Source organism: Pipistrellus hanaki (genome assembly GCF_964339955.1).
Source record: "Pipistrellus hanaki genome assembly, chromosome: 18".
Classification (NCBI taxonomy): Eukaryota; Metazoa; Chordata; class Mammalia; order Chiroptera; family Vespertilionidae; genus Pipistrellus; species Pipistrellus hanaki.
In genome coordinates, this window is record NC_140520.1 from 24,004,331 (window position 1) to 24,029,439 (window position 25,109).

The window sequence follows — 25,109 nt, forward strand, 5'->3', positions numbered from 1 at the left end:
TAAAGAAATTAAAAAAAAAAGACTTTAAAGATAATCAGAAACTGATAGTTCTCCCATTGAGTTCACTGTCTTATACAAATTGAGAGCACATTGTTTAGGACTCCTGAAGTATCAAAAACAAAAAGAAAGGGAGAGAGAGAATTCATTGATTTATGAACCTGAAAATTCCCCAGAGAGGGCTATCACAGTCTGACTTCCTTGGTTCAAAAGCGTTTACCAGACTTTACCTACCTTCGGCTTTGCTTTTTTCTATTAGTGTCATTCTCAGGTGGAAGGTCCTTTTGCTTGGACAGTTGGCCCCTTGAAGCTCTAGTCTTACATCTTCCTAGTTTCATAGACAAATGAAAGCTTTTATTTACAACTGAAGTCCTGGCATTGGATGTCCATGGCTTTCACCGGCCAAGCAGGAATCACATATCTATTTGTGAACCAATCATGACAGAAGCCAAGAGGCCTAATTGATAAGACCTACTTCTGATTTCTCTGATGATTAGTGACACTGAGCACCTTTTCATATGTTTATTGGCCGTCTGTATGTGCTCTGTGGAGAAATGTCTAGTCAGGTCCTTTTCCCATTTTTTATATATCACTCCAGGCAAGGGAAATAAAAGAAAAAATAAAGAGGCGAGACTACATCAAACTCAAAAGCTTTTGCACAGCAAAGGAAACCATCTACAAAATGAAAAGATAACCCACTGAATAGGAGAACATATTCACCAATGATATACCTCATAAGGGGTTAATATCCAAAATTTATAAAGAACTTATAAAACTCAACACCAAAAAAACAATCCAATTAAAAGTGGGCAAAGGACCTGTATAGACACTTCTGTTTGTTTCTTGAGAGACGCAAATACCAGAAGACTGCATCTGCATTAAACGTGCCATCTTTACTGATTGCTAAAGAGACTGAAACATAAAATAACTAAGCTTTTTCTAAACAAGATAAAAAAGATTATTTACCATGTAACTAAATGTCTGCATTCTCAAGCAATCAACACATGTGTTCCTAATTTATTTAACATTTCCACTGTAAATATCACATGGGCAATATGTGATTTTTCATAACTGACTAGTCTAATGTAAACACAAACCTGGGTTCACTATTACTATATGAGAATGAATATATGCAGGAAAATCTAGACATGACTTCTCAGACTTTAATGTGCATAAGGATCACTAGGAGTGGTTTTGTTGTTATTAATGTATTTTCGTTGATTTCACAGAGGAAGGGAGATGGAGAGAGAGATAGAAACATCATTGAGAGAGAATCATTGGTTGGCTGCCTCCTGCATGCCCCACACTGAGGATCGAGCCCTCAACTTGGGCATCTGCCCTGATTGGGAATCGAACTGGGACCTAGTTCATAGGTTGATGCTCAACCACTGAACCATGCTGGCCGGGCCAGGATGAGTTTGTTGAACCATAAACTTCTTGGCCCCTTTTAGGAATGCTGACGGAGGAGAGCTAAGGTGGCTCCCCAAATTAGCATTTCTATCCAAGTTCCCAAATGATGCTGATATCACTGATACTGAGGCTGGGGAAACACACTGAGTAGCCCAGATAATTCCCTTGCAAATTAGACCAAACCTGTACATTTCTGTAATTGATCTGGTTCGTCTAGATGACCAAGTAGACTTTACTATAGATTCATGCAGATAAATGGAATGGGCTGAGAGAGAGAGCAAGACAATATATTTTGGGGGGAAACTGGGATTGACTTAAATGGGAATGAAACTATAGGAAGGGTTAGTCCAGGGTAGGTAAAGAGAGGAAAGAAAGTCAACCCAAATTCACACAATCTTTATCTCTGCTCATTTATTAAGGATCATGGATTCTTCTTCAAGTTTGGCTCAATCACCCCACAACTTTCCAAATTGTCCAAAAAGTAGAATCATTTAGAAAAGGCCCCTTTTCCTGTTCTTGTCTTTTTGTTGCCATCACTTGTTAGTGCCTCCGGTCATCAAGGAAGCAAACAGTGATGTCCCCGAGGAGGTCACCGTGCTGGTGAGCAAGAGCGTGCTGATGGAGTGCTTGTCGGGCGGCAGCCCCGTCCCGAGGAATTCCTGGCAGAAGGACGGGCAGCCCTTGCTGGAAGATGAGCGTCATAAATTCCTGTCTAATGGAAGAATTCTGCAGGTAAAAGTGAAAACATCTGACTTAATACCTGATCGGCTTTGTATTTTATAACTCTCTTTATGACTTTTAAAAGTAATTTTTTTTAATTTAGAAATAGATTTGTAAACATAACTAAACATAAAAAGGATAAGAAATAAAATTATTTTCCCAATTTTATTCACACTATGAGAAGTGACCATTATTAACAGTTTTATGTGAATTCTTCTAGAAATTGTCTGCATATAAAACACACACACACACACACACACACACGTTGAAGACAACATGGTCTTTGTGATAAAAAACAAAAACAAAACACAAAACCATTAAGCAAATTATTACAATTCTTTCCACTGCATATTTCTGGTGATAAAATCCTAGCTGGTATAAGATTCACTGTCAATTAAAATTTACTTGCTACTGGCAAAGAATTTATAATATTATAATAATGGGAACCACATGAATTTCCTGAATTGTTGTTCACTAATGGGCATGTCTATATTTTTCTTTCCAAGTGTCCTGAAAGATAGTTAGGTTCTTGTAGAAATAATGCTGATTCGTTAGTTTACAACTTATTAAATTATTTCTTGAACACGTAAATGATATTCTATAGGCCCAAGAATCGAAGCATAACTATCGGTGTATCTTACACAGGACATATCTCCTGGAATTCTTTTATTTTTTTTTTTTAAATGAGTCAGTTCACTGCCTATAAGTAATTTTAAATTCTCAAAGTATCTTGTAAACATCCTGAATATTTCTATTTGATGATTATACAACCTCTATCAAAATACTTAAAGGTTTCTGAGTCTTGGGCCAAAAAAATATTGATATATATATAGATGGATAGCACTTTCTGCTAAATAAAATAAATTATAACTGCTAAGTAGCTAACTATTGCTATGCAAAAGAAACCACTCCAAAACAAGCACTCAAAACAATAAGCATTTGTTCAGCTCAGAATTCTTCTTGTTGGCTGGGGGATTCTTCTGGTCTCAGCTGGGCTTACCCAAGTGTCTGCCTATTATAGGTAGGCGAAGTTGCTGTGCTGATCTTGCTGGACTCTTGCACATATCTGGGGTCTCAGTTGCCATAACGTGGCTGATTCTTCCCCACATGATTCCATACCTTCAAGCAAGGTAGTCCTGGCTTCCTCATGTAATGACCGGGTTCCAAACGAGGAGGGAGAGGTAACAGTGCCTTTTGAGGCCTAGGTCTGAAATGACACAGTCATTTCCATCACATTCTATGGGTCAAGGCCAGGCACAAGACCACACCAATTCCACATCTTATTTTGTTTTGTTTTTTTAATTCTCATTCGAGGATATTTTTCCATTGATTTTTAGAGAGAGTAGAAAGGAGAGAGAGAGACGAGAGAGAGAGAGAGAGAGAGAGAGAGAGAGAGAGAGAGAGAGAGAGAGATATGAAAGAGACACATCAATTGGTTGCCTCCCACACATGTGGCTAGATCAGGGCCAGGAATGGAGCCTGCAACTGAGGTATGTGCACTTAACTAGAGTCGAACCTGGGATATTGTCCATGGGCTGATGCTCTATTCACTGAGCCAAACCAGCGAGGGCCAAATTCCACATCTTTACCTGGTGATGGGGGAGTTTCAAAGTCACGTTGTGGAGAGTAGATGGAAAAGTGAGAGAATAATTTGGGGAACTTTTGTAGTCAGTAGACCACAAGGATGTATAAAATTGCCTTTCCTGATTGGAAATATTTATAAATAAATACTTATTTGATTGTCCTGATTAATAAAAGCCAGCACCAATGCTATTATATAAAAATGTTCTTTTTATGTCCACCTGGAGAGGATACGTATTATTCATTCTCAAAATGATGACAAGTGACTTTATAAAAAAAATTCAGTTGGAATTTCTTTATTTTTCCCTCAGATTCTAAATACTCAAATAACAGATATTGGCAGGTATGTGTGTATTGCTGAGAACACAGCTGGAAGTGCCAAAAAATATTTTAACCTCAATGTTCACGGTAAGAGCTCAGTTCCAAAAGCATCTGCTAGAGTGTACTTAAATGGCAGGAAAACTGTGTTTTAGATTATGGAGGCTTTTCGTGTATTTTTAACTTGAAACAATGTGTGGGGCCTGCATTCATACAATCTCCCCCTTCTCTCCCCACCACAGCTAGTAGGATTTATAAGGTACAAAGTACAAAGCTTCTGGGAGCCTGTTTTTACATTATTTTAGTCCTTCAAGAGATGGTAGTAACTCCTACATATTTGAAAGTTAAAAAAATATGAATCCCAAAGATTACATGTTTTTATGAAGTTCGAACTAAATATAGATCTTTTGCTCATAAAAATTCGATCACTAGTCCTGATTGAAACCAGTTTCTGTCATTAAGGGTGGAATTCATGTTGAGCTACATCCTCTAGTACCTCATATACTCCCTGGAAAAGAAGAAGTCACTTGAGTGAAATCATTCCGAAAACCACCAGCACACTGAATTCAATTCATCACACTTTTAAGCTTTCAATATATGCTTTCATTATATGCTAGTCACTCCGTAAATACTTTTTTTGGGGGGGGAGGGGGAGCTTAAAAAAAGCCATTGTTTGTCTTCTACAAAAGAGTCTTTTTGTTTTTGTGACACACAGCTGCTTTCAGAATATTAACTTGGACATGGTGAGCAATTGTTATAAAATATGTCCTTTATATGTGTGATACATATATATAAAATTGTAGCTTATGTTGGAGAGAGCTGAAATTTTAAATTTCATGAAAAATCTCTCCCCTGAAAAGACTTTGAGTTAGCAACATAGATGTTCTTTTCTGATATGACACATAGGGGATACCGATGTCTAGCAATGTTTGGTGTTTGATATTTGAAACACTCTCACCTTTGTATCCCTGGTTTTTAGCACAGTGAGTCACTTACACTAGATACTTCATAGATATCTTTGAGGTTCTTATAGTGAATAAATCTGACCAAACAGAAACAAATGTGTTATGAATTTCCAGGATAAAAATTATATCTAGCACAAAAGGTTATATAAGAACTCAATGCATTATTAATCTTATTCTTTTTTACTACATTTTTTCTCTGCACTACTTTTGCTTGTGGAATTCCTTATTTGTTTGTTTTGTTTGTTTGTTTGTTTGTTTTGAACAAACCATTGTATTATTTATTTATTAAATTTTCTGCTCATTGATTTTATTGATTTCATAGAAGTCATTGATTTCATTGTTGAAATAAAATGTGTAAATGTATTGATAAGACAGATAACCCCTAAAATTAAATTTCTACTTTATAAATGCTATATGCAAGAAGATAAAAACTTTAAATAAGAATGTAATATTAAAAACAAGAATATGCAAACTTAACAAAAAGCCCTAACAGGTCTTTCTTTGTACATTGGCAAAATCATCTTAGGAATGGCCAACTACATTTTCTAAAAAATGCAGAAGGATTCTCTGAAAATTCTAGCATTCTCTTTCATTGAGAGAAACAAGACTGATGGACATAATGTGATGAAGGCATTGGGAATCCTGAGGGAAGACAGCTAGCTAGGTGATTAACAGTGTCAGTAATATGGTGCTTTGGCAGAGTACAGTGGCTGGACTTATATTAGTAAATTGCCATTATATTAGTAGTAATACCAGATTTTACTTTTAATACATTTACTCTTACAGTTCCTCCAAGTGTCATTGGTCCTAACCCTGAAAACCTCACTGTTGTGGTGAACAACTTCATCTCTCTGACCTGTGAGGTCTCTGGTTTTCCACCTCCTGATCTCAGCTGGCTCAAGAATGAACAGCCTATCAAGCCAAACACAAATGCCCTCATTGTGCCTGGTAAGGAACTCGTTACTCTTATAAGGTGGGCAAAATGTTCTCATTTTCTTTATTTTAATACAAATGGCATTTCCACTTAGTCCCTTTCCAAACTTTAGTCTTGCTCCATTTATTTGTTCACCTTATATGCCTCTTTACCTAATGGGGCCATTAGGATAAGATTGTATAGACTTTCATGATTTCAGTGGCAATACACATTATCCAGGTCTACTTCAAAAAAATTATGAAGTTTTGAAACAGAACTGCTTAATAATTCCATGGGGATGATAGGCTAGTAAATAGTGCTTTCATTGGATAATTCACTGGTTGTTTTTAATCAATCCTAAAGCACCTTGATGATGGAAAAAATAGACAGATGGACAGACAGATCTTTCCACACTGTGGGAGATTTAAACCCAGAAAATGCTTGTTAACATATTTGACTGTAGTACAATTATTGTTTGCTTTTTGGGACCTATATCAAACAGTTCTATCCATGTTCACTCAATGGAGAGAAACATTATGAATTACATCCTATCTAATAAAAGAGTAATATGCAAATTGACCATCACTCCAACGCACAATATGTCTGTCCCCATGTGGTCAAAGATGGCTGCCCCCAAGTGGACAAAAGATGGCTGCCACAAGATGTTCAGCAGGGGAAAGCAGTTGTAGGCAATCAAGCCAGAAGGGGAGAGCAGTTGGGAGGGACCAGAGCTTGCAAGGGAGGGCAGTTGAGGGGGACCAGGCCTGCAGGGGAGGGCATTTAGGGGTGACCTGTCAGGGAAGGGCAGTTAGGGGTAATCAGGCATCAATCAGGCCAGCAGGGGAATGGTTAGGGAGTGATCAGGCTGGCAGGCCGAAGCGGTTAGGGGCAATCAGTCAGGTAGGCAGTCAGATGTCCCTCATTGGGTCCCAAATTGGAGAGGGTGCAGGCTGGGCTGAGGGACACACCTCCTTCCCCCTGCCCATGCACGAATTTCGTGCACCAGGCCTCTCATTTTTTATAAAGAAATAGAATCAATCCTAAAGGAAGGATCAAAGAAAACGGATTCAATTATTTCATCTTAACTATGAAATGCTTCCATGTAAATGTTACAATGGAATATTTTTTCAATTTATCTTATTGATAAAATAGTTATTAGAACAACCTGGATACCACTCTTCAACTACTATTATATTTGCCCACAGGTGGTCGAACTCTACAGATTATTCGGGCCAAGGAATCTGATGGTGGTCAGTACACGTGTATAGCTATCAACCAAGCTGGTGAAAGCAAGAAAAAAGTCTCCCTGACTGTTTATGGTTTGTTTTCACTCTCCTCATAAAATCCTTTCACTTTTAAACTGGTATGAAATATTTTCTATCTTCACACCTTAAAGAAAAACAAACAAATAAACAAAACAAAAAAACCTTCTGTTCTTGTTTCTTTCCCTCAGTCCCTCCCAGCATTAAAGATCACGGCGGTGACTCTCTTTCTGTAGTCAATGTGAGAGAGGGGGCCTCAGTGTCATTGGAGTGTGAGTCCAACGCTGTCCCACCTCCAGTCATCACGTGGTATAAGAATGGGCGGATGGTAACCGAATCTACGCACGTGGAGGTCTTAGCAGGTGGACAAATGCTACACATCAAGAAAGCCGAGGTGCATCTTTAATTCTTGTTTGCATGTCCTGACTCCTCGGTGGGTTTTGGAAGAGAGCACTGGGAGTTGCATGTTCCCTTTACTACACTTTATGATAAAATAACATTGTCAATGCCATTGACCTTATTCTCATAAAAACCCAGGATTGCAGAAGGCAATTAGACCTGGGGCGACTGAGCACAAAGATGACTGGTGATGTAATCTGCACTGGAACAGTGTGATTGGTCATCTGTAACTCAATGGAGCACATACAATAGTATCTTTTTCTTTTAGGTCTCTGACACAGGCCAGTATGTATGTAGAGCTATAAATGTAGCAGGACGGGATGATAAAAATTTCCACCTCAATGTATATGGTGAGCATCTGCCTCTAATACAACTCTTTTTCCCCCAGATATGCCAATGAAAGAAAGTGGCCGGAATTAGCTTGATGGGGACAACATGATTTTCTTCTGTCCTTTTACAGTGCCACCCAGCATCGAAGGACCCGAAAGAGAAGTGGTTGTTGAGACAATCAGCAACCCTGTGACTTTAACATGCGATGCCACTGGAATCCCGCCTCCCGCCATAGCATGGATGAAGAACCTCAAGCCCATAGGTAACGCAGCTGTGCGTTGGCTGTGGTTTTCTTTTGCTCTGAATGCACGAGATTTATCAACCAGCACATTTTCCGATCTTGCTCATAGCTGTGTTTAGTTCAGAAAGCCTAATGTACTGATACATAAACTTACAAAATAGATTCATAAAATTTATTTATTTTATAAAGAGAATTTTCTCTGCCTCTTTTAAAAAGGCTCTCATTTAGCCCTAACTGTTTTGGCTCAGTGGATGGAGCGTCGGCCTGCGCACTGAAGGGTCCCGGGTTCAATTCTGGTCAAGGGCATGTACCTTGGTTGCGGGTGCATCCCCAATGGGGGATGTGCAGGAGGCAGCTGACCAATGTTTCTCTCTCATCGATGTTTCTAACTATCCCTCTCCCTTCCCCTCTCTATCCTCTCTGTAAAAGGTCAATAAAATATATATATATATATTTAAAATAAAATTACAAAGGAAGAACATTTTGACAATTATTTTTCAATCACAGTGGACATAAATATATTTGTTTCAGGTGTACAACATTGTAACTAGACATTTATATGCCTTACGAAGTGACCACCCCAAAAAGTCTAGTGCCCAGCTGACACAATATGTAGTTATTTCATTATTATTGACTATATGCCCTAAATTCTACTTTACATTTCTGTGACTATTTCAATAACAAAAATTTGTACTTCTTAATTCTTTTCTCCTTGTTCACCCAGCCCCAATCCCCATCCCATTAAAAAATCAATTTATCACAAGAAACAAAAAATTTTTGCTGAATTGTAGAGGTTGAAATAAAAGCTTCTTTAATGTTTTGCTTTTCTTTGTTTCTACCTCTAGAAAATTCTGACTCACTTGAAGTTCATATTTTATCTGGAGGTAGCAAACTCCAAATTGCCCGGTCTCATCGTTCAGATAGCGGAAACTATACATGCATTGCATCAAATATTGAAGGAAAAGCACAGAAAAATTACATTCTTTCTATTCAAGGTATGGGGTATATCTTCAATATCTTTAGCATATTCCTTCTTACAGTACAAACTATGTCTACAATTAGATAATTTGTAATTGATTCAAAGTATTCAGATAGCCAAAAAAATATTGTTAATGCTCTGCCTATATTTACCTATAGATTCTATTTTCATGGAAATTGGCATAGATATGGAAAAAAAGAATAGCAGAAATTTGATAATCTTTATTTTTCTATGTTTACCAAAATTCTTACTGAATTATACTTATTTATTTAAAACTAGCATGATTTATTTTTATGCTAAGCTCATAGGTCTGTTCTTACTTGAATATTTTATTAATATTTAATTCATGAAAAGGCTGTAGCTACATGGAGGAGGTTAGGTAAATTCAAGTAATCATGAATCTTATGCTATTTGGGGTTGAGAATAAGAAGCATTAATTCATCCAACAAATACTTACTTAATCCTACTATGTTCCAGTGTAGTTTTGAGCAATGTAATAAGTTAAAATGCTTCCTTTTTCCAATATTAATATAGTTATTTTGAAAATGATTTTCCATAAATTATACATTATTATGGATGTATTGTGTGTTCTGATAAAACTAACTACAAAAAATGAAATTAAAAAGAAAGTAAAATAAGTTTATGGGCATCAGTGGTTTCTTGGATTAGTAATACTTTGAGATTTCAGCAACAAATGGGGAAAATAGCTACTCAGGGAATTCAAAATCAGAAATTTTGTGTTTTGTTATATTTAATGCATAATAATAATAGCTGTTAATCAAGGGGTATGTGGTGTGACCAGACATTTTACCAGATGTTTTCCATTCATCATTATATCCTAAGACTAGAAATAATTTATGCAGTAGGGCATAGTGCAATGTTGGCATATATTATACTTTCATTCAAGGATATTTTTTATTAACATTCTTATTGATTTGACTTCTTTAGTACCCTCAATTCTGTATAGTTGATATAATTATTATCATGGTCTATCAACATGAGATTTGGAAAGTGTGCAGTGGTGTGCTGGTAAATGTTTATAATTAACTCTCCAGATAAAAAGGTCCTGAATTGTTGCCAATAATTTGCAAGTTTCCATGGTGTAAATATCCCCACCATGGCTCATTTCAAACCAATGTGATGTCACTGAACATGGAGTAGGGAAGACGTGCAAAATGGTCTGTTGTAAACTGGCATGAGCTGCCCTGGCAGACCACTATGATTATATGGAAGAGAAATTCAAATATGTTTCTGTTTGATACCATTGTCAATATTTTGTATCACACATTATTTCTCAATTGAATCATTAAAGTTTAAACCAAACATATTTAGAAAAAGAGAACAGAAACTCTTGGATTTTGAAAACAATAATAAGCCTATCCATTGTTAAGAATAAATATTTAAATTGCATATGTTAAAAGGAAAAAAAAAGCAATAGATGCTTTTCTCAGACCTTTATGCTAAGATTTTTATAAAATGGATTCTCCTAAATTGTACTAATTCTAAACTTCCTATTGAGAATTTAGTCCTGGAGTGATTCTATTTAACCAGGAAGTGTGTCCGTGAGCTAGACTTGTCACCAGTCCCTATGACTAAATAATTATATCAACTTACCAAAATACCAGAAATATTGAAATGATTGCTTTAGCTATTCCTCGTTTAAAAATAACTTATGAGGATAAGAATAATTTTATCTTGAACCATAATTTTGGAAGAATATGAAATGAAAAATGACATATTGTTTTGTGATTCTGTTGTATTCATTAGAATTTATATCATTGTGCCTTATTAATAGACATTTTTATTTCTCCAAAGTTCCTCCAAGTGTTGCTGGCGCTGAAATTCCAAGTGAAGTCAGTGTCCTTGTAGGGGAAAATGTTGAGCTGGTCTGCAATGCAAATGGCATTCCTACCCCAGTTATTCAATGGCTTAGGGATGGAAGACCCATAACTAGCAGTGAAACAGAAAGAATCCGGTATGTTTAAAAAGAATCTTTGCATCATTAATTTCAAGGTCTTATCCAGTGTTTTATGCTTCACCTTTCACATGAATAATACCAAATTCAGTCTCCTTGGAACTTGGCTGTTAGGTTCAGAGAGGGAAAAAAAGATCAGATTTTAGAATGTTGGACACAGAAATTGTCTTTGGAGAATCACTCAAAAATGGGAGGGGGGCATTAATTCATTAACTCAGAATTATAAAATCTCAGACGTCCATTCCTACAAATGTTAATTAACTATTGTTGGTTTTATTCCTCTAATCTCAGAATGTTTATACCAGAGTCCATGCCAAAGAACAATCTTTCCTGCTTCACACCAATTTTACCCTACAAAAGATTCATCAATAATCTGAGATATGATTTCGTGTACTGAGATCACTAAACCACCAAACATGCCATATTTCTTGGCCCATTTTGAGAAAAGATATAGTATCATCAAAACCACTTCATTCCTTGTAGTGATTTGTCCAAATCCTGTTTTCAGCTGATATTTGTTACCCATGCCACAAACCACATAGAGATGGGATAATCATGTGGTAAGGGCCTCCTGCTCTTTCAACAACAAATGCCTTTGGGAGCACAATCCAGATTTCTACTCTCTACTCGATTACTTTATCACAAAGCCGTATTCACATACCAGAGTAATTATAACTGCTTAAAGAATTATATATGTGTAAGTAGGTATTAATTAAACATATTGCAGTCTTTATCACTTTATACCAAAATTTTTAATTTAACAGTTTGGAGTGTACTTTCTAGTTAATGAATTGAAGATGCATAATTTAAAGAAAGATAGACCTAAAGATCTTACATAAGATATTTGTACCTAGGAATTTACAATCTTTCACTTATTTTATATGAAGAGTCTAACTGTATTTATTCTTAAATCTACTTCATTGATTATTTGTTTATAAGTAGAACAATTCATCAATCAAATAAAAGAAGTTTTCCAAAGTCAACTAATTATTTTTCCATGGTTTTAGCAACTTGTTGGTTTTGTGCGTGTTTTTTCATTCAGATGGTTAAACTCGTGGGATTTTAAAATTCACATTTTCAAAGAGAAAAAATGAAATAGAACCAGAAAATATTATTGTAATTCTCAATAACCATATTTAATAACATGGTATGTTAGAAATGGACTATTTACTTTTGACACTGGAAGAAACTAATAAAATCACCATTATAGGAGTAACTATAGATAGCAATGTAATATCTTTATAAAACAGGAAGTTTTGTTTGATAATTGGTCTGTGGAGAGAATCAATAATACAATGATCTTAACTTAAGTATCTTTGATCATCTAAATGTGTCGTTATTATTTACCATTTACACAGTTCAAAGGAAAAGCTTTAGCAACTTCTAGAAAAATGTTGGCAAAATACACGCAAACATAATCCTGAGTTGGTGTCACAGTTTAAATAAATTATTCTATTCCACCCCCTCTCATTAAGTATCAACAGTGTTTATAACTAGATTTTGTTGTTGTTGTTATTTTGTTAATCTTCACCTGAGAATATTTTTTACATTGATTTCCAGAGAGTGAAAGAGAGTGGGAAGGGAGAGAGAGACAGAGAGAAAAGCATTGATGTGAGATAGACACATCCATTGGTTGCCTTTTGCACATACCCCAACCAGGGTTTGCGATTGAACCTGCAACCCAGATATTGGGAATCGAACCCATGACCCTTTGGTAACATTCTAACCACTGGGCATACCAGCCAGGGTTATAATTAGTTTTTTGTTGTTGTTTTTTAATATATATTCTTTAATTTCTCATTGTAGCATTTTTCAATTTTCATGCCAGAATTTTAAATATTTAATTCAAATCTCATTGACAACTAAAGATAAAATATTCTAAGTATGAGGGGAGGGGAAGAAAAGAAAAACAGTGTCTTTGGATAGAGAAGTTCCTAATCTAATTTTTTCGTTTCCTTTATTCCCATAAGGAGGCAGTGGACATATGAGACCCTTGACTGTAGAATTTTAGTTGGTTGCCTGAAATCTCCATCTGTTTGACTAGCTCTGACTTTTCAGGTTTCCATGTAGTTAGTGTAAAATATGTGAACCATTATTTTATGGCGTGGTGTGTGTTTTTTTTTAATTAAACTTTATTAAATCTTTATTGTTGAAACTTTTCCAGATGACTTTTGCCCCCATTGTCCTCTCCCAGCCTGCCCTGCACCCCAGCCCTGGCCTATACTGCCCCCCTCCCCACCATTGTCTGGGTCCATTGGTGATGCTTATATGCATACAGGTTCTTCGGTTAATCTCTTACCCACACCCAGCACCTCACCGAACCTCGCCTGCCTTCCCTCTGAGGTCTGTGTTCTTTAAAAGAACACCCTAATCCGGGGTAATTCTTCCAGATTTCTGCTCTATACAAATGGTCTCAGTGCTCTTTTATCACCCCTGCTGCAGGGTGACAGCCAAAGGCAGCACGTTAATCATTCACGGAGCTCTCCCGTCCGACATGGGGAAATACACGTGTGTGGCCACTAATCCTGCTGGAGAGGAAGACCGAATTTTTAACCTAAACGTTTACGGTAAGTATGGAATGCCACCCTCTCTTGGCTGCGCTCCTTCGGGGCCCTCTCAGTACAATCTAAAGGTCCAGCAGTAGGTGTCTGCGGCATTTCATTTGAAAATACGATGTCATTGCGGGTTCCTTGTGAGACGATTTGAACTAGTAACACGCACCCACCCCCTTCCCTCTCCCGTTTTCTGCATGACGTAGTTCCACCTGCCATCAGGGGCAATAACGAAGAAGCAGAGAAGCTAACGGCCTTGGTGGACACTTCAATAAATATCGAATGCCGAGCCACGGGGACGCCTCCACCCCAGATAAACTGGCTGAAGAACGGACTTCCTGTGCCTCTGTCCTCCCACATCCGGTTGCTGTCAGGAGGGCAGGTCCTTAGGTCAGCTTTTATTGCCTGTGATTTGTTGTTTGCTGGACAGATAAAGTCTCAGTAACTTTAGACTTTAACTTATCTAAATCGTGTTTAAGGAATTTTTTTTCCTAAGTTTTTAATATTGTTTGTTGTCCTGTTCAGTATCTTTTTAGAAGGGGGAGGATGACAAATATTTAATTGCATTGGCTTTTTATTCTTATTTCATATTTTAGTAAATTATGTAAAATAGCTCCTTTGTAAAGGAGGTATCTATTACATATATACACTGAGTGGCCAAATTATTATGATCTCTGAATGCATAATAATGTGGCCACTCAGTGTGTGTGTGTATGTGTGTGTGTCTGTGTGTGTGTGTGTATTAGAGGCCCAGTGCATGGGTGGGGTCCAGCCAGCCTGGCCCGGGGGAGGAGACATGGGCAGTTGGCCAGCCTGCCTGCTGGTCAAACTCCTGGTCGAGGGGACAATTTGCATATTAGCCTTTTATTATATAGGATATACACTGAGTGGCCAGATTATTATGCATTCAGAGATCATAATAATCTGGCCACTCAGTATATTTCTGAGAACAACTATTTTAGCTAAAATTTATAGGCAAATGATAGGAAGATGCCTACTAAATCCTGTGATTTTTTTTTTCCACATGAATATCATTCTCTATTAGAATGTACTTGAAAAATATTCACCTCTCAAACTGTTTTATATTTTCAGTGGCTTACTGTCAGTGTCTAATCAACTTTGTAGGATAAATTACAGTTGAGGCATTTGTGGTTTATGATGGATGGTTATAACCTTCGCATCTAAACTTTTCCAACATAAATCACTTCCTATATCTATATTTAAGCCATAGGTATTTTATATGTGTATGCTGGATGGGATCAAATTATGAACTGTTGGGTCCAATTGTTTTTCAGGATTGTGAGAGCCCAGGTGTCTGATGTTGCTGTGTATACTTGTGTGGCCTCCAACAGAGCTGGGGTGGATAATAAACATTATAGCCTTCAAGTGTTTGGTATGTCGCAGAAGTGACTCTAGTGTTTTACCATGGACCTAGTGTTCAGCAACATGCATGTATATTTTGATATTGCCATCTCAGAAAAGCTTGGTAAAATAGGATTTTGCCAACTAGGGAAGAACACATTTTCTTCCAAGGGTTTCATATTTGTTAGAGCATACTGTCTGTTTGCCAAAATGCTCTTCTAACCTGTAATTTTGCATTAAGACAAATCTAAAAATGTTTTAAATAGCATTTCAATCCAGACATAAGACCATTCCTTAAATACAAATAGACAGTTCAGGCTGTTTTCTAATATTATTAGTGGCCCATTTACAGTATCGAAAATGTGAGTCTAAACAGGGTGTCCCCAAAATATATACACTTTGAATAATTATTCATTCCAATGGGTTCAGTCTGGAAAGAAAAGAAAGAAAGAAAGAAAGAAAGAAAGGAAGGAAGGAAGGAAGGAAGGAAGGAAGGAAGGAAGGAAGGAAGGAAGGAAGGAAGTTCAATTGAGCTATCATATATACAGGGTATATACATTTTTGGGACACCCTACATATGTCTCTCTGTGTATGGATAGAGAACTCCCAACATTTCATTTCTGAAATATTAAGGTTTTCTGGTCTAGATTTCTCAATCCCCAAGGACAACTCTGAATAGTCAAGTAACTATTTAATATATTAATATACCAACAAATGACTGATGTTGGCTTATATAAAACTTGCTCTAGAATATACTATTATTTTATTTATTGAAAGTAGTTGAAAATATACTTCTGGAATTTACAATATGTATTATAACAAGTTGAAGAGAGAAACCTATGTAGTTTAAAAAAAAATGGCCAAAATGTAAACACATTGGAACATTGTATGTTCTGTAAGAAACAATCCTGAGGTTTAACTGCTAATACTTTAAAAGATTAGTAATTAGCCTACCTAACACATGTTTTTATAGTGAAATCTTCAACTCGTTACATGCTATTTTAAATTCTATATTTTTACAGAGCATAGAAACACTATAAAACGAATTGAACTCTTCAACTTTTTAATCTGACCTGATCTCAAATTATTAAAGTAGATACATACAATGTGCCCGTTTTCTTTTATGTGCAGTACCACCAAATCTCAACAATGCCATGGGAACAGAGGAAATCACCGTTGTCAAGGGCAGTTCTACCTCCATGACATGCCTCACCGATGGGACCCCAACTCCCCGGATGTCATGGCTTAGGGATAGCCAGCCTCTGGGGCTTGATGACCATCTGACAGTAAGCACTCAAGGAATGGTCGTTCAACTCATCAAAGCAGAGACCGAAGACTCGGGAAGGTACACCTGCATTGCCTCCAATGAAGCTGGAGAAGTCAGCAAACACTTTAACCTAAAGGTCCTAGGTATGTAAACTTTCAATACTGAGGAGTTGCCTACATCTTTCACCTGAAAACGGTAGAGCTTGAGTTGTCCATCTGCACTCACTGAACTGAGTGAGAAAGGAGGCATAGCAAAAGACGAGACTGGAAAGATACAAACCGTGAAGAGCCTTGGGAACATTTTAGAGAATTTGACACCTTGACAAAGGCAGTAAAAAAGCTCAAACAGGGATGTGTTACAACTAGATTTCACCTCCCCCAAATTCCTTCTGATGACAGAGTGAAGAATTCATAGAAGAGCCTGTTGTACTCATACAGGCCTGAAAATGCAGTCCCTGGCCCAGGGAGAGGCAGTGAGTGGGGAGAGAGAGAGAAGGAAAAACCCTTTAGGAATTCATGAACTCAGAATCATGGTGCATTTCTGGATGTAGAAAAATAACACTAATGTTGTTAGAGTCATTTACAAAGAATAGCCTTCCCAGCTGAAGAGTTTATAAAAATTTCATTTTCTGAAGACAGATTTGAAAACTGGCTCCATGGAAAGAGGAGACATTTCTGCATTCCAGCATCTGTTGAAAGCTAATTCCCTTAAATTCTGAAAAACGCTACCCTTGAATCAGTGTTACCCTCAGAATGTGAATGTCAATGTGCTAATTTGGGAAACTGCTATTCTCATCTTAATTCCATCCATGTGGTGGGAGGTGTCTTGGTGTATTAGTGGTTCTGGAAAGTCCATTTTGGCGAGAAGACCAAAAGCAAGGGAGAAAATCCTACAAAACAAAGCTGAGGGGTTTTGACAGGGCCCAGGCTATGAAGGGCTTTGTCGGCCACATTAAAAATGTTGGTTTTTGTCCTAGAACAATGGGAAACCAGTAAAAATTCTACTAAGTGGAATGCCATGAGTAGAGTTGCAGTTTGAAAAGGCCACTCTTACTGCAGAGTGGAGAGCTACTTAGAGCAGGAGATCAGTGTATTATGTTTAGGAAATTATGTTTAGGAAAAACAAGACATCTAAAAAGATGGCAACTGGAACAAAGAACTTCTGTTTCCCTTGCTGAGCAAGATACTTGGAGGTAGGCGGTAGAGGTATTGGTTCATCAGTTCAGATATTTATAGTTCTCCAGGCCTTCATATCGTAGTTCCAGGATCACGCATTCTTTGCTCAACACCACCCCCCCCCCCCTCGCTGAAGAACCACTGGATGCAGCAATAGAGCAGGAAAAGTTCATAGGGCAAAGAGTTGGCCCTTTAGGGACTTTCTTAGAAATCCCATGAGTATCTATGGGTCAGAATCTCCACATGCCACTCCACCTGCTCTCTACTGAAAGAGCACAAACTCAGGGTCTGTTAATGCAAAATAAACAAATAAATAATATTGGGTAGGCACCTATAGCCAGGAGGAAGGAGATATGGGTCCAAGTCAGTGTTTTTTAGCTCAGATGGAGGTGAGAGGAAAGTGTATTCTGATAAGAATGGCAGGTAGCGGTGTTGGGACTTAGTTGTGGATTTGAACACAGGTGAAGCAGAGTCCCCCAGTCCTGGGGAGGTGGCCACTGAGAGCAGGCAGCATGAGTGACCTGGCAGAATGTTTGCTTTGTCACCATGGTGATAAGGCAAGCGTCCAACCCTGATCATGGAGAGCCTCTTGGCCGCGGAGAGCCTCTGGGCAGTGGGCATGGAGCTGCCAGGCCCCACAGAGAGCTGCTGGCGCACGGTTTCATGTGCAGAGCTACTAGTAATAAATAAACAGCAAAGGAGAGAAATAAAGAATTGCCCAGAGTAAAAAAAAAAAAAAAGGGAAGAATTAGAGGCATGCTTTTGAGTGATACAGACAACACACTACAGAAATTAAAAGGGAAAGAAATTTCATAGTTTGTTGAGATAATCAAGGAAGGATATATAGTTTTACAAATGAACTTACATTCATGTGACCTTGGTTGTCCTTGAATATGCTCAGTTAGGAAACAGGATTAGTGGACAATGTTTCACTGGAAGGCATAGCATTAGAAAAGTCACAGAACAAGAGAGCGCTGAACTTGTTGAAGTAAGTTTATTAAAGTAGATAATATTATAAAGATAAATTAAGCCATAATATGAAAGCCTTGGGAGCTGTAATATAGAGCTTTTACTTAATTCAGTAAACAACATGGAGACACAAATCTTTTAAGCAAGAAATAGTGAATCAACTTACAATACACTTAAAGAAATATGTTTTGGCTGATCTCTTAATTATAATCTATAAACACAGATTTAATATATCCTCCTTTTTCCAGAAAGAAAGATGATGACCATAGGTAGAAATTTTTAGGAGGTGGGTTTTAATAATAACAACAGCTGTAGCAGGCATTATAATAAGTAATAACTGTCTTTAAACTTTAACTATAAAATAAAACAGATTCAGAAACACAAAAGGAATATACATTGTTCACAGATGATCTCATTAAATCCTCACAACAATCCTACAGTGAAATAACAGTACCATCCTTATTTTGAGATGTGTTCAAATTCACCAACCTACTAATTTTTGGAGATAGGATTCAAACTCAGGCTGTTGGACTCCAGATCCTTTCCTCTGAGCCTCTGTTCTAAACTATTTGCCTGATTTAAAAAAATAAAAATAAAATAAAGAAAAACACAAGAAGACAGTTAATATTTGGAGCTGTCCAACAGCTATGTTGGCAGCCTTACGAAACAGTAAGCTGGAAATGTTGGTAGAAAACTTGAATGATCTTTATAAGGGAGGTCTGTTTCAAAGGGATTCCCAAACATAGGAACAGTTGAACTGAAAACCTTATTGTTCCTTTCAAGGGTCTAGATTCCTTAACATCCCCTTGAGAGTGATAATTTAGAAATATAAATAACGAAAAAGGAAAGTGTTTCTGCCAGACATAACAAATGTGTTTTATGCAGAAATGGCCTCCAAATGTAACTATTTTTTCTCCTGCTTAGTGACCATTTCCTCTTAAAGTTCTGCATTGAAGAGCTGATAGCAAAATTGCCTAGCATTTGCCTGTTGCTTTTGTTGAAACTGGTTTTTTTTTAAAGGTGCAAAAACACACAACTGTGTTTAAGTATCTCTCTTTGAAAAAGATGGGTTTGCTTTTTATTATTTTCAAATCTTCACAGTTAAGTAAGACTGCTCTAATGATCTGAACCTCGATTACTGAGGTGTAGCTACTTTGTAATCGCTTGTTACCCTGTTTCCCTGAAAATAAGACAGTGTCTTATATTAATTTTTTCTCCCAAAGTTGCACTAGGTCTTATTTTCAGGGGATGTCTTACCTTTCCATACGCTAGGTCTTCTTTTCGGAGGATGTCTTATTTTCGGGGAAACACGGTACTTCGTGATGTGTTATACCCACGAGCCGTCCATTTTAAAACATTGCCATTTTTTAAATGGTAATAACGTCTAGTAATTATTTTGGTATCCTGTTCTAATTAGATTGTATCATATGAATCATACATTTCTTTTCTATTTTTATTGATTTCAGAGAGGCAGGGAGAGGGAGAGGGAGATAAAAACATTAATAATGAGAGAGAATCATTGATTGGTTGCTTCCTGCACACCTCATTCTGGGGATCGAGCCCACAACCTGAGCATGTGCCCTGACCGGCAGTGGAACCCATGACCTCCTGTTTCATAGGTAGACAACTCAATCAACGAGTCACACAGGCTGGGCTGAACCATAAATTTGAGTCAAGTTTTCTTTTAAAGATTTTCTAGTCAGTAGTACTTTATGAAACAGCAAGTTTATTTTGTTTCTTCTAATTTCCTTTCAATAGAACCACCTCATATCAATGGATCTGAAGAACCTACAGAGATATCGGTGATTGTTAATAATCCACTTGAACTTACCTGCATCGCGTCTGGAATCCCAGCTCCTAAAATTACCTGGATGAAGGATGGACGGCCCCTTCCCCAGACAGATCAGGTGCAAACTCTTGGAGGAGGAGAGGTTCTTCGAATATCTACTAGTCAGGTAAGTTCAGCTCATACAATTATTTTATCCCCAGTGCAGCTTCTCCCTTGCTGATATATGAGAAATGTTGGGGAAATTGTATCTTTGAATTGGAATACATCACAGCTCTCCATAACTACAGCAATGATAGATTGGTCCTACAATAGGCATGACTGGGTAGACACTTACAAGGTAACATGAGTAAAAAGAAGTGGAAGTATCAAAAGATTTTTTTTTTTACTTTCCCAAAATACTTTTTTCACAAGAGTAAAATCACCTATTTTGAGAAAGAAGTAAGATATCTGCACATTAATTTTTATAAATTTTCCTTGTTTATAACTAATCAAATATTTTTAGAAGCTATTAATTTGTGCCATGTAGCACTTTATGGAACTGCCAAAAAGCAATTCAACATACATATATATGAAGCCTCAAAGAGCACTTTTGATCTTCAAAATGAACTACCACAACTAAAAATCTAAAGAGACACCATTTTTTTTAAAAATGAACCATTCAGTAAAATTGGCTATTTCCTTGTGTTTAAGGAAATTAATCAGAAATGTAAGTATATTTAAGGGGAATATGTCTGGAATATCTTAATGGAATAGGCTTCTGTTCTAATAAAGACAAGACTTATATTACATATATTACCCACCTGTGGCCCAATGCTCTCATCTGTGAACTGAGGGGGAAAGATGACAATACCTAACTCATACACTTAGGGACCCAGAGATAATCTAACACACATGCTTAGACTGATGCCACAGGCATGTAGTGATTCTAAAATAGTGTTAGATAGATCTATTGCTGCTGCTATTATTGTTATTATAATCATTCATTTTAAAATAGAATAGCAAATTGTTTAATTATATTTTGTTTGCATTTTCACTGAGGAAAGAGGAAGGAAGGAAAGGGAGATGGAAAAAGAAAGCTGAGAATTATAAATTGTGCTGGTCCTGTGTTCAGCTATGGATCTATCATAATTGTGACCCTCATGACATGTCTTTATCCCCATCCTACAAACCCACAAGCAAATCCTGAGAGATTAAGCACTTGCCTGCCGAGTACTTATTGCTGCTCAGTGATGGAGCTCAGCCTCAATCCTGGATCTGCTTCAGAAGCCAGTGGAGCTAAGCACACTTCTCATCTCTAACACCAAGGAGAGCACACCTTCCCTTCCCTTCTTTTTTCCATCAGACAATGCAGTAACCCAGAGAAAACCCAGCTCCAGCTAGCAAACCACTTGAATGCTGTAATTTCTTCTTCTTCTTTTTTTATTGTTTAAGGTATTACACATAGTAATATATATATATATATATATATATATATATATATATATATCCTTTTGCATTGACTTTCCCTACCTCCCCTACCCCCTGTCGCATGCCCTCATTGAGTCCTGTAATTTCAATAGGCCAAAAAGGAAGTGAAAGAATTTTGTAACATAAAGAATAGCATGAAGACAGGAAAGTATGTGGATTATATAAATTGTACACTTATAAAAGAATCATAAATGCAAATGAATAAATAAGTAAAGCTTAAGAGGGAGATTAAGGCCACAATGCAGTAAATCTTAAAGGCAAGAATGAAAATTTGGGTTGTAGCCAAACAAGACAGAGATGCATAGAGCGTTAAATGGTGACCCACGTGTTCTAGCTGTTGTGGAGAATACCAGCATAATCCATAAGACATTTCTCAGCCTTCAATAAGTTTTCAGTTGTCTAGGAGAAATAAAGCTACGCGTATGATAAAATTAGGAAAAGAAATAGGAAAACCATTAAAAACGTTATAGCAGTGAAAATTTTAATACAATCAAGTATAAAGACTGCTGGTTCCTCCACTCCTCTGTTTCCGTAACATTTCATATACATCTCGCTTAATATACTTACTAAATTATGCTTTGCTTTTCTCTTTTCATGTACATATCTATAACATATAGGTTGCCTGGCACATAATGGATGTTTTGCAAATTCTAAAATGTGTGGTAGAGACAAGCGTTTCCCAAGACATCTTTTGTCAAACATTCATCTGTGGTTGAATCCAAAGAGGGAAGAATTAAATGACCAAGTAGCCTTGGAAACCTATGTACTGTGCCTTCTCCTCCTTTGTGAGCCACAGCACCTGTCAACAACTCTGCAAAATCTTACTCTAAAAAAAATAACTGATGAGCTATCATTTTCAAACACCCTATTTAACAGAACACATCTTTAAAAATGTAGCTACAAATAATGACCGTTGTTGTCCTGAAGGGCATAAGCCTCCAGGAAATATTTCTCGGAGGAGGCAAGATTTAAGAATAGTCATGAATGATGGTTCAAGTTTGGCTAAGTCAGGACAAGTGCAGGGAGATTATTATTTGGGGGGAAAATGAGTTGGTTGAGGAGAGTTGACTTTCAAAGGCTTTGAAAATATGATGAGAAATTCAGGAATTATTCTCTAGGCAGTAGCACGGCATTTGACACTCTTAATTGAAGGACTGGGTGAGTGCCATGCTTCTAGAATTGTGTTTAAGTATTTTTCCAAAAATACTAGTCTTAACATACTCGTCTTAAATGCTTTCAAAGGAGTTTTTGCAGCCTACCAAAAAGTTTTTCCATAACCTATAAAGTCAGTTTTGAATGTAAGAATTTTAAAATTTCCAATATACTAGGAATGTTCAAGTAGTAAAATAAATGAAAACAAGATTTTCCTACTTTTCCAAAATAGATTTTTGACAGTAGTAAGATCATCTGTTTCCCAGAGTATACTTTACTCACACATAAGCATGGGCCATTTCTACAAAACAACGTCAAACGTATGAATGAAGGCTAACACTTCCAGTGGAAACTATGCATGAGGTTTTTTGAAAGAAATGTTTCTGGTTTTAGTGAGAAAATAATAGATTTTGCTGTCAGTCACCACTGCATGCAGCCAAATCACATAATAGAGCCCTATTGTTTCCTCATGTATGTCAAAGGCAGATTCAAAATGTGGCATTCATGTGCTTTATTATATAGCCTGATATTTATTCATTCACTTACTTACCTAATTTTTATTTACTTTAGGAAGACTCTTTTTGAAGTTTTCAGTGTGACATTCAAACTCGTGAATACTTGTTTCTTTAATAAACATTAAGCATCCAGTCTGTCATGCAATTATTCTGAGATTAAAGTGCCGAAACCCTGTTAAAACATAGAATTACACAGAATAGAGATGCCAAGTAATGCTCGATAAGTGAATGCTAATCACGAATGTTAAAACAGTTTATTAATATTCATTATTGCGCCATCTTTATATATATATATATATATATATATATATATTATTGATTTTCTACAGAGAGGAAGGGAGAGGGATAGAGAGCTAGAAACGTCTATGAGAGAGAAACATCAACCAGCTGCCTCCTGCACACCCCCTACCGGGGATGTGCCCGCAACCAATATACATGCCCTTGACAGGAATCGAACCTGGGACCTTTCAGTCTGCAGACCGACGCTCTATCCACTGAGCCAAACTGGTTTTGGCTATTGTGCCATCTTAATGAGATCTTGCTTGGTGTGAGATTTTCAAATTCATTCTAGTGGATGTTTATTCTCATAATCAAAACCAACATAGTAATTTCCTTGGATTTTTGTAGGTTGAAGATACAGGAAGATATACATGCCTGGCCTCCAGTCCTGCGGGAGATGATGATAAAGAATATTTAGTGAGAGTGCACGGTAAATTTGGCAAAATGTTTGGCAGTCCACTATACCCTGATACCTAGTTAGAAGCCATATTTTATGGAACATGAGGCAACTCCACAGTAGACCATATGATTATGCATTAGGAAATATGTGTTTTTCAAATCTGATGCTTATATTTTACTGATCAAATGCTTTTAAGGAATAATTCAGTGCATTCTGTTACTTGTTTCGATCCTGCACAAATAATTCATATTTAAAATCAATATAAGTTATGATAAAATAAAAATTGTGTAATTCATAATCTTACACCACAAAGATAAGACCATTTTCAGATTAGTATTTTGTCACAAAAATGTGGTCACAGAGCATATAGTAGTTAACCTGGTTCTCAATCTCACTTAATGGAATGGTGAGTATGTTTTCATGTCAAAAAATATATCGTTATAAAATTACTTTTTGGTAATAGCACAGTATTCCATTTAATGTTTATACCATCATTTATTTAACCCATTCCTTATTTTTGAATAGTTAGGTTGTTTTTGTATTTTCACCAGTATAAGCAACACTGCGATAAACATCATTGTATATACATGTTGGCCTATTTCTTAATTATCTTAGTTTGATGAATTCCTGTAAATATCTTGCTTGTTTACACACACACACACACACACACACACACATTTAAGGCCACCAAATTATGTTCTAAAAAGTTGGACCAGTTACATTCTAGCATAGAAGTAGGAATTGCTCTTCATGAAGGGGAGCTTTTTTAAAAAAAAAAAAACTAAGCACATTTTTATCCGATTATCATAAAATACCTGAATGATGAGGCAGTGCAAACTGTAGGGCTGGTGTAGCACAGGAGTGTCCTCCTCCACCCTCCTGCCCTGCACACCCATTAGACCTGCCAATATTGACATGTAAATTGTGTGTTATAATATGTTACGTTAAAAAGATATTTCTCTGCATATTAAGAAAAACATACATTTCTAAATATTTTTATAGACCCTAATTTAGTGCTTTTAAGATCTGATGTTCAGGGGAAGTCATTACTAAGTGTATCCTGCACATGGAGTCCCTCCTTTGTGCCAGAGT

General features: G+C 36.8%; 1 protein-coding gene across 4 annotated transcripts in view; it reads left to right on the forward strand.

Annotated features, from left to right (window-relative positions):
- The window catches only part of HMCN1 (hemicentin 1), a 343,610-nt gene that overhangs the window by 252,659 nt on the left and 65,842 nt on the right, over positions 1-25,109 (forward strand). For all 4 annotated transcript variants that reach the window (XR_014793395.1, XM_084866565.1, XM_084866564.1 and 1 more), the window contains 15 exons: positions 1,952-2,139; positions 4,020-4,116; positions 5,778-5,939; positions 7,110-7,223; positions 7,358-7,560; positions 7,834-7,915; positions 8,026-8,157; positions 8,982-9,131; positions 10,931-11,090; positions 13,533-13,657; positions 13,849-14,032; positions 14,938-15,035; positions 16,136-16,414; positions 20,174-20,370; positions 23,966-24,047. Coding sequence is in view for 3 of the 4 variants with exons in the window: in XM_084866565.1 (XP_084722691.1) it covers positions 1,952-2,139; positions 4,020-4,116; positions 5,778-5,939; positions 7,110-7,223; positions 7,358-7,560; positions 7,834-7,915; positions 8,026-8,157; positions 8,982-9,131; positions 10,931-11,090; positions 13,533-13,657; positions 13,849-14,032; positions 14,938-15,035; positions 16,136-16,414; positions 20,174-20,370; positions 23,966-24,047 (2,253 nt within the window). In the remaining variant the exon portion in view is untranslated. The remainder of the gene's footprint in view (positions 1-1,951; positions 2,140-4,019; positions 4,117-5,777; positions 5,940-7,109; positions 7,224-7,357; positions 7,561-7,833; positions 7,916-8,025; positions 8,158-8,981; positions 9,132-10,930; positions 11,091-13,532; positions 13,658-13,848; positions 14,033-14,937; positions 15,036-16,135; positions 16,415-20,173; positions 20,371-23,965; positions 24,048-25,109) is intronic.